General features: G+C 42.6%; 1 protein-coding gene and 1 long non-coding RNA gene across 2 annotated transcripts in view; one reads left to right on the top strand and one right to left on the bottom strand.

Moving 5' to 3' along the window:
* Nucleotides 1-1038: 1038 nt before the first annotated feature.
* On the bottom strand, nucleotides 1039-7666 carry LOC114010184 (uncharacterized). The gene is made up of 3 exons (XR_003551522.2): nucleotides 6196-7666; nucleotides 5652-5736; nucleotides 1039-5404 (listed from the first exon to the last, which is right to left on the bottom strand). It is a non-coding gene; the product is annotated as an uncharacterized LOC114010184 (long non-coding RNA).
* Nucleotides 7667-7982: 316 nt separating this feature from the next.
* Nucleotides 7983-14815, top strand: part of SPEF2 (sperm flagellar 2) — an 87302-nt gene continuing 80469 nt past the window's right edge. Inside the window, exons 1-2 of the mRNA XM_055791631.1 lie at nucleotides 7983-8091; nucleotides 8858-8960. Coding sequence (XP_055647606.1) covers nucleotides 8034-8091; nucleotides 8858-8960 — 161 coding nt within the window. The 5' untranslated portion in view covers nucleotides 7983-8033. The remainder of the gene's footprint in view (nucleotides 8092-8857; nucleotides 8961-14815) is intronic.

The following is a 14815-nucleotide window of genomic DNA, read 5'->3' as shown; positions in this document are numbered from 1 at the left end:
TGAAGAAATAAAATATTAAGTTAATCAATTACATACAGAATTCATAAAAAAATGTGATTTTATTTTCATTCAAATAAGTAAATTTATGAAAGAAACTACACTGCAGCATTAACAAAGCAACCGCTATTTGTTTATTGGTATGGAAATTTGTGTTTGCAATACAGCTTTCAAAATCATTAAAGGTTTTTAAAAAAATACTTAAAAACATATGTTCACATGCTTGCATACCCACAGAAAATCTACACATGATTTTTCTTATGAATTTTACAGGTCACAATTTCATTTATTTGCTTTTTGGTTATGCTTGCCATTCCTGGGCTTTCCATATCTGGTTCCTCTCTCCCCATGGAACAGGAAGTGTTAAAAACATTCCTTAAAAGGGTTGTTCAACAGAGGTTCCCAAGGCAGGAACTAATCACAGGCTTATCATCACAGGAAGCAGTTTCATAATTTTAGAAACAGAATTATGTGAATCTTAGGTTCCACGTATGATATTATGCAGTAAATTATTAAATTTCATTTGCATGGCCTATACATATAAATGAGATTAATTTGACACTGCATAAGCAGTGAAGTCTGTCAATTACACTCATTTTTTCAAAATTAGAACTATTTTTCTGTGCTTCACCTGGCCCATTCAAGTAATATCATGCATTAACATGTAAATAAATTTAAAAAAATTTCAAACCAAAGGATAGAATCCATTTGATTTAAAATAACTTAATAAACAGTATGCTGCACTTGCCTTTTATAGGCTTGGGCGTTGTCTGATTCCAAATACTATGAAAAGCAATTATACCCTCATAGAAACCAAAAAAGTACACCTATATCTTACAAAGGCACCTTTCTCTTAATGGAGAATAAGGACTACTCCATTTCTGTAAGATTCTTCTGATGTCTGCAGAATATATAGATTATGTGTCTGCAGCAGGTATGACACTTAGTGAAAGAATTTTCTGCTGTCATCCAATGGTAAACTGACCACAAGATAATAAAACATGTTAATTAAGTCAACTTATTCTATCTACCATGCAGGAGAATTCTTGTCACAGAAAACATGACAATTTTAATTTTTAAAATGGAAACAAAAAAAGAATTTACTAAATTGCTATGAGCAGCAAGATTTCTATTCAAGGTTATATTAAATGTTCAAATCCTCTACTAAATAGAATTTTAAAAAAGAAGAAATTCTACCACCAACTTCATAGTACTTGTATAAGAAAACATTTAATGTAAGTACCCACTCTTAGAACTGCAGTTGAAATACCTGTTTTGAACAGTGCAGTCTGAGCACCTATATGTGGTATTATAAAAAAGAAGTAAGAGTATGATGAGAGGTAAAATAAGAGAAAGGACAGAATGAACTTTACGAGTAGTCACAAATGACCAGTGAGAAGAAAGAGAAACAGTGACGTGGTGTATCACCTCGAGTGACACTGAAGACAGGTTTACCTGAGTGTATACCTAGAGTAATGCTACTTCAAATTCAGTGAGGTTTTGTAACTGTCTGGAAAGTTTGGGTTTATTAACTTGATTTGTATCTTGCAGAAACACTTTGCCAGAGATTGAATTCAACTGTGCACAACAAAAATGAACCATCTGAACTTTACTTACTACTTAGTTGCCATTTTTCTTCTAACAACCAGCTGGAGAGAACTTTCATTCATTTACACCAAGTACACAACCATTCTGTGCATAAAAGACTGACTACAAGAAAAACATTCACATAATTTAAGTTCTGTGTTACGATATAGAGGGATTTATATATGTGAGTAATGATTAGGATTGACTGAAAACATCCTTTACCAGTATGTTTTACAAAAAATTTCCTAAGAGAGATATAGTGAGTCAGAATTTCAAGGCTCTGTTCAAGCCATAGAGCTAAGGCAATTTGTGTCACCTTGAAGAGGTCAATTGTGTCACCAAGAAGATGGTTCACCAAAAAGGTCTGTTCCATCCCCAGTGGAACCCTCTTCTTGGTTAGCTATCTTTATCCAGTTGCAGCCTCCAATCTTCCAACATTTTTTACCCCTTGCCTACTGCCTTTCCCAACTACTCCTAGCAACCCACTAAGGGATCACAGCCTGCATCCCAGAATTTTCACCCTTCTGATGGAAAAAAATTACCATACGAGTATTAAAGGAAAGAAATTGGTAATAAAAACAAACTGTTACGAAGAATGAGATGCTAAAAAATAGGTAATCAACTCAGAGGCACGACAGTGATGTCTAAAATAAAAATTTCCTTAATTCCCCATTCCTTTGTTTTACACACTTGCTTAAAGCCATATCTACATGCCAGTCTCTTAATTCCCCTGTAATTTCATTGTGTCCTTAAGATATGTATGTAGTGATTATTCAGACAGGTTCTAATGAGCTTTCTAATTCCTTTTATCTTGCTTATGTGAACTTCCATTTTGTCAAGCAGTTTGGTTCTTTATTTCTATCACTGACACTCATCTTTTACTGTTTTGATGCTTTTCTTTAGCATTCCTTTACTCTGGAAATGGTTAAGAAACACTGTCTACCCTAAAGCCACAGAATCTTTTCAAGAACTTTCAATGAAAGTAGTTCTATACACTTTAAAAAAACAACCAACCAACAAACAAAAAAACCCGCTGCTTTAGTAAGTCTCTAAGTATTATTAGAAATTAAACGAAACAGCATCAATATTTCAAACATTATTCAATATTACATGCTACTATCCACTGTAGTGGATAGCGATTCCTGGCGAACACATCACACTGGAGACACTGAATTCTCATCTGAAGCTGAAAAATTCTTCAGACCTTGGCTTGAATGCAGAAGTGCTGTAACCAAACAAAATGGAATCATAGTGTCTTAGGTACAACATGTGAGTTACAGTTCCGTGCAATAAGTTAAATTATCTTCTTCCTTACTTGGTTACCAGTATGGAAAAAAATAAAAACATTAGGCAGCTATAACACTACACTTGTTCCTCATACCGGAAGCATTTTGCCCTGTTTGTTCTTCACAGCGTCAGAACTGCTCTGCAGCTCTCTTGCCTTAATCTTGCCCAGTAATCTACTGAGATTTATTCAAGTTGAATCTACATACTAATAATCCACTTTTCAGTACAGGAAATAATGCACCCAGTTACAGTATTTTCCTGCACACAGTGTATCTGTAATTTTCCAGACAGCATCACATACCGTCATCAGTATTTGAACACAGGTGCCATGCCTCTTTAAAATATAGAGAGGCTACTTAAGCAGTAACCGCAGCTCTTCAGTATATTGTGTGCAGCCACATTAGCACTGCCAAGTGTTTGTTCTACAGCTACGTAAAGTGGGGGACGTTTGTTGTTTTTTTTACAGTACTTGTGCAGCACCCTCACACCCTAGCATTTGTCATGCAGATAATAAAAGGAGCAGAGTATATCATAGGAACCAGAGTTCCTCTCCAGTGAAATAATCCCCAAGCCCAAAACAAGGAATGAGAGAGAATAAAGATGGACAGTAAATGTACATATAAAATACAGCTATTGGAAGCAAGATAGCACTTGAAACAGTTCAACCTGCAAGTCAGATGCCTAATGTTCTTGTTTAAAAATAACAGAACTACTGGAGTGCTGAAAGCGACGAGCAGAGAATGCACCTTTAAAATACACAAAACAATGTACTTCTTCACATAATGAAGGGTAATGTAATTTGTTCATATAAAGCCAGGTTAAGCTATGGAACCACAAGCCACTGTCCTTTTTAAACATTTATACAGATTCAAGACTGTCAGCATGTGCTCATGGAAAGAAAAGTTAATTGTACTAGTTTATGTGGATGCAGAAAGTCCTTCACCACAATCAGTGATGGCTGGGAGAATGCTCTGCAGGGCATTTTAGTGTATGCCAACAGGTCTTGGTATATGCTTTCCCCTAATTTCTTCCCCAGAATTTGTTATTGATCATTGTCATAGACAAGAGACTGGACTAGAGAAACGTGGTCTGAATCAATATAGCTGGTGTCTTGTGGCAACAGAAAAACCACAGCAGGAGTCAGGACATGGTTCCAGATTTACAGTGTTCCAAATGTCAGCATGGGCAACGGAACAGAGAGATGTAGCTAGCAAACAGCTGTGGGAACATGTGGTGAACACAAACCTCAAGATCATGTTTTTTTGTTTAGGGTTTGATCATCTTCTGTCCTCAGTACAGACATGAGGATCCCAAGGTGACAGGAGGAGGTGCAGGATGAATATCTTCGGAACTGTGATCAAACAGGATCCAGGGTTATTTAGCCTGGAGAAGAGAAGACTGAGAGGGGATCTTACCAACATCTACAAATACCTTAGGAGTGTCAAGAGGATGGCGCCAGGTTCTTTTCAGTAGCGCCCAGCCACGGGATAAGGGACAACAGAACAGGCACAAACTGCAACACAAAAAGTTCCTTCTGGGTATGAGGAAGAACTTTTTTGCCTTGAGGATGACAGAGCACTGGAACAGGCTGCCCAGAGATGTTCGTGGAGTCTCCTTCGCTGGAGATATCCAAAACACGCCTCCATGCGATTCTGTGCAACCTAATACAGGTGAATCTCCTTTAGCAGGGGGTTGGACTAGATGATCTTTATAGGTCCTTTCCTACCCTGGCCATTCTGTGATTCTGTGACATGATCATGCCAGAGGGACTAAACAACATTATAGTAAAATGACTAATCAAACTAGAGAAGGAAAAGTGGAAAAGCAGCCGTATGAGAAGCGGAGGCTATTTAGCCTCTTTGTAACTTCCCAGGAAAGAGACAAGGCATGCAAACAATAAAGAAAACTACAAAAAATCATACACAATTGTGTTTATACACAACCTTAGTGATGCACCAACAAATTCTGGTGCAAAAAAGGAAACTCCTGAACCCACATAGTCTTTAATTACTCTTTATCAGTCTAGTGCTACTACTGTCTGCATGGCTTCAATCTATATGCAATTTAATTAAAGAATTCAGGTTACTTCTCCATTTGATTTTTCATAATACTGGTTGTATTAAGATGAAATCATTCCTGCCTAATTAATTCCCCCTTCAGTTTAGTATCTTGAACATTTAAAAATATTCTGATTGTCCTTTTGCGATAAAAGCTTAAGTTCGATGATAACAACTTTTTTAAAGTTTATTTTGTCCTTTTATTCTTTATGCATAACACTGTTGTGCCCATGTTATTAAAAACTAATATCCACAAAAGCTGGAGGCTTGATTACATCATAAGCTCTTTTTTTTATTCTTCATACACATGGTTTCTTTCAGAAGGGCAAAGGGAATGAGATGTAACAGACAATCCCTGGCACTTCAATTTCTGTGCTCAACAAATTGCTGTTTGATGTCTTCCATTCCTTTGACCATCATAAATATAACCTACAGACAATTCTCTCCTCTTCCAAAGCAAGTCCACAGGAAGATGCCTGAAGTTTAAAATAAACACGGAGTTTTAGGTGAAAAATTCAGACGCATTCCACAGCCCAGTATTAGTGTCTAAAAGCTACAAAATCCAAAGTATGGTGTCCTGTGAAAAATCAGTTTGGAATTTCCAGGACACTCCACTGGCATTTGGAGCAGAAATGCAAGAATTAACAGAACACAGAACAAATAACCTTATTATTTAAAAATATTAGTATTTTCAGCAAGCGCAGAATTAGGAAAACAAGTTACCTTCCATGTTGACTGCAAGTATTTTCCTTTAAACACTCTCGGGACTCAGCTTTCACAGTGCAGAACACGAACAACCTTCCAAGTTCTTAAATTCAGGGAAAGAATGACATAAAAATTGATTATGACATTATTCCATCATTCCTCAGAATTCTGTGAGAAAGCTACTCAAAATTTGTTAAGAACTTAGACAGATGAAACAGCAAACCACTACTGAATTTGTATGAGAAATTCTGCATCTTCCTCACAATTCTAGTTTATCTGAGTAAGATTATGTCCACCTCAGCAGATAGAGCAACCGATGTTATTTTTAAGCAAAATTTGCTGTTTAGAAATACACTGAATATGATAGTGAACTTGAAGGAATACATTCCATAATTAATTCTAAAGATACAGGAACTACCAGCTTTTCAAAGGGAGAGGCGATATGGAGCGAAGTTATAAACTCCATATAAATCAGTTCTGGTTTGCATTTTTAAAATCAAAGTAAACTTCTGTTAATGGCTACTTACAACATTTAGCTATATATGAACACAAATACACTTACATTGACTTTGGGAGCTGGGAAGAAGAAAGTCCATGATGAAGCTAAAATAGATCTATCGTTTGTATTCTGACATACCAGAAACACACTCTGATGGTAGATACTCCCATTCAAACATTATTATAAAATAAAATCAAAGTTTTTTCTTCCCCTACAGTGCGAGTATTTTTATAACGTAACATATACACAAAACTTTAAAGCTTTGAAAGGATATAAATCTTAATTCAAACATCTCCCCTGTAAGTACTTCTCCCATCTTGAAGTTTTTGTGTGTGTATTTTTATAACATAACATATACACAAAACTTTAAAGCTTTAAAAAGATATAAATCTTGATTTAAACATCTCCCTTGAAAGTACTTCTCCCACCTTGAAGTTTCCTGTTAGTTGATGCATTTGTGTGCCACTACTTCTACAATGACCTTCTTAACATATAAATAACTGGCCAGTTATACATTTACTCTTACAAAACTCAGTAATTTATTTTGATTTAAAGCACTCCTGTAAAATCACAAAGATTTAATCGGAAGACCTCTAGAAGAACAGAATCCATACTATTTGAAGCTGTTTATATCAACTGTTAATCAGTCACTTTTGATCATTATGGTTAGTTATTAACCTGTCATTAACCACTAGATTCTCTTGTTCCTGTCTTTTCTAGATAAATTAATCCTCTAAGATTCTGTTATTACACTGAAAGGTATTGAAAACATAGTTAGATCAACTATGGATATCTTCCAGAAAAAGAAATAGCCAATTTAAATTCCCATGGCATATACTGGATTTTGCAGATAGAGTTCTCTCCTCTGTGGTCTACAGCTCGGTAACACGTTCTTTGAAACAGGAGTACCAAAACTATTATTTCATATGATTATTTCAGTGTGGTGCTAAACCAAAGCTGACCTAATGCAAACAAAAGCTGAGCAAAGACCAGTGCCAAGCCGCGTTACCAGAGCAGCACCAGCAGCTGCATGGGCACACACGTGTTTCTGAGACTTCCCACACAAACGCACTGTTGAAAAACATCGCTGCACATGTGTCGCATGCATTTAAACGGCAGAGATTTTTTCCACGCTTTTTGCTCTCCCTCCACCCTTCACACGGTGCCAACACAGTAATTCGTGCTATTATGTGAATTGTTTCGGGAAAATTACCCAGGATTATTTTTCGCTCGTTTTCGTTTAACTGCCCGCCTGTTTTTCAGCCAGAGTCCTCCCCACCGCAGCACCTGCGCTAGCACAGGAGCAAACTCAGCAGCGCGCCGCTGAGGCCGGGGTGGAAGGAGGGGCAGAGATTCACACACGGACCAAGCCCGCAGCCAGCGGCTCGGCCAGCAGCCACACGTTGGCGGGGCCAGGCCGGGGGGCGGCTGAGGCGGCAGACCCCGGTCGCCCGCTGAGGCCTCCTCGCAGCCCACGGCAGAGGATCGCCGAACGGCGGGGGCCACCGGCCACCCGTGACTAGGAAGGCCCCGGTAACCCACGCCCCAGCCCCCAGCGCCCCTGCGCGCAGCCGCGCCCCCCGCGCCCCCCGCCCGCGCCGCGCCAGCCCCGCGCAGAGGCCGCCCCACCGCCCGCCGCGCGCCACTCCCCTCGGCGGCCGCGGGGGCGGGCACGCGCCCCTCCCCTCGCAGCGGCCTCACCTTCCTGCTCGCCTGCCCGCCCCGCCCCGGCCCCGCCCCGCGGCCCCGCCCCACCTGCCGCGCATGCGCCGCCCTCGCGGCGGTTGGCCCGCTGCAGCGGGCGCCGCCGCCTCCCCGCCTCCCCCGCGCATGCGCCGCCGCCGGTCGCCGTGGCTACGGGACGCGGTGCCGGCTGTCGCGGGGGGCCGCCGCCGCTGGTCATGTCGGTGATTCTGTGCGAGTGGCTGAACGAGGAGGTGAAGCTCTCCCGGAGCGTGGGTGAGCGGGGCCCCGCCGCGCTGGAGGGAGGCAGGGGCGCGGGGGGCGGCGGTCTGCCCTGTCAGCGCGGGCGGCGGCCGCCGGGTCAGGCCTTGGCGCCTCCAGGGGGTCCCGGGGGTCCTCGGGGCCGGCTCCCGCTGAGCCACCGACGAGCCCTCCCGCCTTCTCGCACCCCCGTACCTCCTCAGGCACCTTTTTAACCTTCATGTGCAAGACAGTGATTTTCGAGGTGAAGTTAATTTTCCTCAAGGCACGAGTGCGCTCAGGTGGTACGAGGAGCTCAAGCTGCAACTGCTAATAAGGACTCCAGAGAATAAAAATATTTTAATATGTTTGCAAAGCAGTGCTTTGTTTTGAATGGTAGGTGTTGTGCTAGCTTTGGAGGAGCATTTGTTCTGCAAGGAGGGAGCAACTTTCTATGGAAGAGAAGCATATTAGGTCTAGCCTTGTTTTCATTTGCATTTTTTTATGGCAAATGTAATTACAATTTATAGATTCTGCTATGATCTTAATGACAGTTATGACGGTGTTTACCTTTTAACACTGGAAATGAGAATTACATGACTACCTAAAGCTTATGTTGCAAAATAACTACACCAAAAGCAGATTTATTTTGTGACTTGAACACTGGTTTTTGCTAGATCAATCTCCTAAAATTCCTCTGAATTTAATAAAAGTTAGACTTCATTTTGTTGTTGAGATTAATATATGAATTCTTGTAACTATCTTACTTCTTTTTTTAAACAAACAACAAACCCCCAAACAGTTCCAGGATCATTGTCAGAAGAATTTTCTAATGGATACCTCCTAGGGGAACTTCTACACAAATACGGTCTTCAGGATGACTTTAATCAGTTTTCACAGAGCAGGTTAGTACATATGGATAACATGTGTTTTACAGAAATTAGACAAATTACTTATTTTTCAGTTAGGATTTCAGTTAGTGGAAAAGACATCTAGAATTTATGAAGATTGGATACATTTCCCATTAAGTTAAAAGCTACTTGTATTTGATGCATGGAATAGCTTCATATTTCGAGAGAGACTGATGATACTTCTTCAAGAAAATTACGCATTTTGATTGTAACCATTAGAGTAGCAGGTTAGACCAAAAGTTCAACAAGAACTCTTCCTGATAGAAGGGTGCTTTGAGCTCTTGTCTACAGCTGGCTCCTGTTCAGGGAGGTGCAATTAGTGATGATACACTTCAGCAGGTGCAAGAATAGGTTAGAAACTCTGCTGAGACAGTGTATGCCTGTTCGACAGAGGTGGTGATGCATGACAGGGCATGATCCTCACTACCCACTGGAGCAACTATTTAGAATGTCAGAGGCCTCAACTCAAGACTGCTCTCCGAAGAAAGGATGTAATTCCCCATGTCTCAGGCTGCAGGGAATGCCCAGAGTCTTTACTTAGCCTTGGCCTAAGGGGGAGAGGGTGGTGTTGCCAGCAGATGTGTGTTCTCATGAAATATCTGTGTCACCAAGTCAAGTTGCTGCAGAAGGAGGTCAGTAGACTGTTCAGCATCACAGATGATGAAAAGGAGATTGACTGGATTTTCTTTGAGATGCTGCAGAAACGGGAACCTGAAATCTCAGCTGTGCTGAGGGAGAGGTAGTTAGAATCTGTGCTTGTTGGGTTGGGGAAAAGGGAGACGGCTTGCAGCTTGTGACTTCTGGCAAGATAAGGAAGATTCCTGGTCCACCTGCTGGTCTGTAGCTGCGCAACAGGTTCAGTAGCAGATGAGACGCTGGTGGCTCTGTGCAACAAAGCATCTGAGCTGGCAAAGTCTGAACCACACAGGAACACTAGGAGGTAAAGGTGAGTGATAGCAGTGGGAGACTTTCTTCTGCAGGAGATGGAGGCACCCATCTGCTGATCTCACATGCCAGCCAGGGAGGTTTGCCACTTGCTGAGGATTGGGTTCAGGACTGTGAAGACTTGTCCAGCCCTTGTACTGTTTATCCCTGCTCTTCTGTATGGGTACCAGACATACTGCCAGAGGGACCCGAAGTGTATCAAGAGTGGCTCTAGGGACAAAAGTCAAAGGCATGGGGGCGCAGGGTTTTTTTTCTCAATTTTACTGGTGGGTTGGAAGGCCTTGATGAGAAGTAGTTAGATTCTACAGGTCAGTAAGTGGTTGTGCAGCCGCTGTCAACAGCAGGGATTTATTTTTCACATTTGTGGGATCCTCTCTGAAGGTGGAAGACTGGAAGGAGGAGATGAGATCCACTTGACCAAGTTGGGAGAAAGCATCTTTGCCAACAGGCTGGCAAACCTGGTGGGGATAGCTTTAAACAAGGAATGAGGAGGGAAGGAGATGATTGCTCTCAAATAAGTCACGAAGTGATTGCCTAGACTGGCAAGCAAGAGGAGGAGGGTAATGTGAATAAGAAAGACAAAACAGTGCAGAAGGCTGCTGCTGTCCACTCAGTGGAGTAATGATGGTTCGTTAACTATGATCTCGAAGCGCAAAAATCAAGTCGACCACGCCAAGGGGTTATGCTTCAATTAAACAGCAAAAATCTATTATTTGCCCGTAAAGCGGCTTGCAATAGGTAGAAAGACAGAAAGTAAAGGAAACGTAAAGTAAAAAGAAAAGGCAAGAGGATTATAGCCACCACCATGGGTCCAAGGTGTCCCTATGGTCCCAGGTCCAGGCAGCGTCCCACCGGTCCTTCCGATCGTCATGATCCTTGGTGGGGAAGATCTCCAAAGTTCAGTTGCTAAGAAGCCATCTTTTTATGCCAAGCAACACACCTTTCTCCTCTTCTGGTTCATGGAATGGTGCCAGTCTCCACCTTCTCAAGCCATGTTATCATGCATGTCCAAAGAAGAGTGCCCGAGGCGTGGTTTGCTTCAGAGGTGGGTAGCTTCAGACCAGGAGGTGTGTTTTTGTATTGTAATGATATTATAATGAAGAAAGTTCACCTGAAGATTATGTTTTCTGGTTCGTTGTTATGACCACGGTTGTGATCTATCTTCTGGACAGTTGTTATGCAGCCTTATTGTAGTTGTTCCTTTCAATCCCAGGTGGCAGGGAACGGCATCGTACTCCTTGTACCGTGCAGTTCTCCTTTCCAGGGTGTAGTAGTTCCTTTCAGTCCCAGGTTGCAGGGAGTGGCACAGTACTCCTCGTACTGTGCAGTTCTCTTTCCCAGGGTCTTTGTGTCCCAGTGTCCATGAGGAGCACATTCCATCTCCAGGTCTCTGTTTGCAATGTTGAGACAATATTGTTCTCTTTAGACTGACTCTTACAGCTGCCCACTGCCAAATGTATTTATGCAATCAAGGACGTGCTAGGAAGACAGCATTATGGGAGAAGCATTCACACTTTTTCTGGTAAATAACACAACTGGCTGCCTCTCCGAAGTGTCTTATACTAATGCATGCAGCATGGGGAATGAAGAGGAGGAATTAGAGGCCTCTGTGCAGTTGCAGGACTACAGTATCGTTGGAATCAGAGAGAGGCAGTGGGATGGCTTACACAACTGGAGTGTTGCCGTGGCTGGATATAGGCTCTTTAGCATGGACAGACTGGGAAGGTGAGGGGGAGGAGTTGCCCTTTATGTGAAGGTGCAGAGAAAAAGCATGGAGTTCTGCCTTGTGATAGATGATGACCACTTAAGATCTTATGGGTTAGGATTAAAGGAAAAATGAAACTTGGTCATACTCTGGTGACTGTTTGCCACAGATCACTTGAGCAGAAAGAAGTAAGTAAGTTTTTCTTGAGACAACTGGAGGAATCCTCCTTTTCACAGACCTTGATCTGAATAGGGAACTTCAATGAAGTTGGTATCTGCTAGAAGAGAAACACTGCCAGGCACAAGCAGTCCAGGAGGTTACTACGTGCATTGATGATAACTTCCTGAGAAATGTAATTGAGGAGCTGAAGAGGGGAGACGTTCTACTAAACCTAGTATGTACAAACAAGGGGGATCAGATGCAGCTTTAACTCCAGTGACCAAGAGTGGAGTTAATGGTCCTGAGAGAAGTGAACAACCTGTCAGGAGAGCAAACTTTGGCTTTTTCGGGGATCTGCTTGGAACAATCCTGTGTAAAATGATTCTGGAGAGAAGAGGGGTCCAAGATTTTTTTAAACTTTTATTTTTTTCCTTCCAAGGAGCATCATCTCCGAGAATAATCCATCTCACTGTGAATAAAACTGAACAAAGGCAGCAGGAGGCATGAATGGGAGAAAAAGGTGCTACTGACAAAACTCAAACATAGAAAGGAGGAACACAAAATGTGGAAGCAGGGTTCAGGTGACCCAGGAGGAGCACAGAGAGACTGAGTATGCAGGGATGGCTTTAAGAAAGCCAGCACCCATTAGGGGTAACAAATGGTGAGAGACACAGAGGCCATCATGAAGGGCTTTTACAGGTATCTCCACAGCAAAAGGAAGGCTAGAGAATACATTAGCCTGCTGCTGACTTGGGCACAGGACCCGGTAGAAAAAAAAAAATCACTGCTTATATTGAGGAAAACACTACTTGTGCTCCCAAAACTTTTAGTATTCTTCACAGGGCTCTGAAATTTTTTTGACTGACCTCAGATTGACTTTTTGTTGTGACATTATTTGTACCCATGTGAAAGAGCAGCAATGGGTAGTAGTCTGAAGGTTGTACTAAGCTCTTCACTCTTGTGGTGACGTTCCTAATTTGGACCCCAAGGAGGCAGAAAACTTTTCAGAAGGCCCAGTCTGCAAATGGATTCTTCCTGGAGGGAATCAGCGATGATCATAACTCACTGTTGTTTCTTCTTAGTGCTGTTCTTTCTGCAGGTTTTGTTGTGAGGGGTTGGTCTCTAACCTAGGCAAGACTGCGTGTGCAGATTCCTTCTCTGTCTTATTTTGTGTTTCATCCACCATTCCCAGGGCTTCGTACCTATTCTGTAACGGTACCTTAAAGGGTAAGGAAGGATTTCTCTTACCACTCCATGCTGTAACCTTCTTCCACCCCTCCCTGTCCCCTGTGACACCGCCTTCCTCCTGGCATGAAGCAAATCCAGGATGTGCCGCCGTAGTGGCCATGCTGAGTTGACTCACGTGCATCACAGATGGCAGAGTATGGCTCCATTGATGAATCTCCCTCTCCTTGAATACTCTTGAATACTCCTCAGTCTACCATGTGAAAGGCTGAGGTGCTTAATGCCTTCTCTGTCTTTATCTACTTTACTGGTAAAACTCTCAATCAGAAATGCCAGGCCCCTGAGACTAGCAGAAAAGTCCGCAGCAAGAAAGATTCACCCTTGCTGGAGGAAAAACAGTTTAAGGAACATTTAAATAAACTGGCAATACACAAGTCCATGGGACCTGATGGCATATACCCACACATGCTGAGGGAACGGGATGATGTTATTGCTGAGCCACTCTCAATGATCTTTGAAAGGTCCTGGTGACTGGGAGAGATTCCTAGGACTAGAAGAATGCAACTGCCGCTCTTTTCAAGGAAAGCAAGAAGGAGGAACTGGGGACATACAAGCCCCAGCCAGTCAGCCTCACCTCGGTCCCTAGGAACTGAGGGAAGGAGTAAGCATGGAAACCATTTCCAAGTACACTAAGGGCAAGAAGACCACTGGGAGTTGAAAGGATGGATTTGTGAAGGGGAAATCATGCCTGACTAACCTGACAGCCTTCTACAATGAGGTGGCAGCCTCAGTGGTTGACAGACAATCAGCACGTGCTGCTTGCTTTGACTTCTGACACTGTCTTCCTTAACATCCTCATAGACAGACGGATGAAGTACGGACTAGGTAAGTGGACGGTGAGTTGGACTGAAAACTGGCAGAACTGACAGGCTCAGGGGGTTGTCATCAGCAATGTGAAGAGCGGCAGAAGGTCAGTGGTCAGTGCTGCACCCCAGGTGCTGAACCTGACACCAATATTGTTTAAGATCTTCATTAATGACCTGCATGGTGAGACAGAATGCGTTTGCAGACAGTACAAAACCGGGAGGAGCGGTTGACCAGCCAGGTGGTTGTGCTGCCCTTCAGAGGGACCTCGATGGGCTGGAGAAAAGGGCCAACAGGAGTCTCACAAAGTTCAGCACAGGGAAATGCAAAGTCCTGCACCTGGTGAGGGAAAACCCTATGCCTTCAGCACCAGCTGGGGGCCTTGAAAGCAGCTTTGCAGAGAAGGGCCTGGAGGCCCTAGAGGAGACCAAGCTGACCGTGAGTTAGCAATGGGCCCTTGCAGCAAAGGCGGCCAACAGTGTCCTGGACCACATTAAGATACGGCACTGGTGAGACCCTATCTGGAGTGCTGTGTCCACTTCGGAACTCCCCAGGGCCAGAAAAACATGGATGTAATCGAACAGGTCCAGAGCAAGGCCCTGGCAATTATTAATTTCTGGGAGTATCTGGCATATGAGAGGGAGCAAGACTGTATGTGGTGTTCTTTACCACAATACCCTATGACATTGTAAAGATAATTTAATGTTTTCACCTTTCTTCATTATTTTCTAATAATTACTGGCATTGACCTTTTGACAACTATTGAGAATTGAGGCAATGCTTTCTCAATTCCAAGGTGTTTCTTCTGCACATTAGATCAGTTATTACTGTGTAGTAGTCATAGTATGGTCTTGGAATCCTATAAGAACCTTAACCAGCTAATTTTATTTAATGTCTAAAAAGTAATGGTTTTAAAATTTGGAATGTGCTATTAAGGAAAAGCATGTTATTCGTGGATAATTTAGTAAGCTGTCATCACCTTACTCTGTTT

This window comes from Falco peregrinus, chromosome Z, assembly GCF_023634155.1.
Source record: "Falco peregrinus isolate bFalPer1 chromosome Z, bFalPer1.pri, whole genome shotgun sequence".
Taxonomy (NCBI): domain Eukaryota; kingdom Metazoa; phylum Chordata; class Aves; order Falconiformes; family Falconidae; genus Falco; species Falco peregrinus.
The sequence above is the reverse complement of the archived record's forward strand: the minus strand, read 5'-3'. Positions and strand labels throughout refer to the sequence as shown.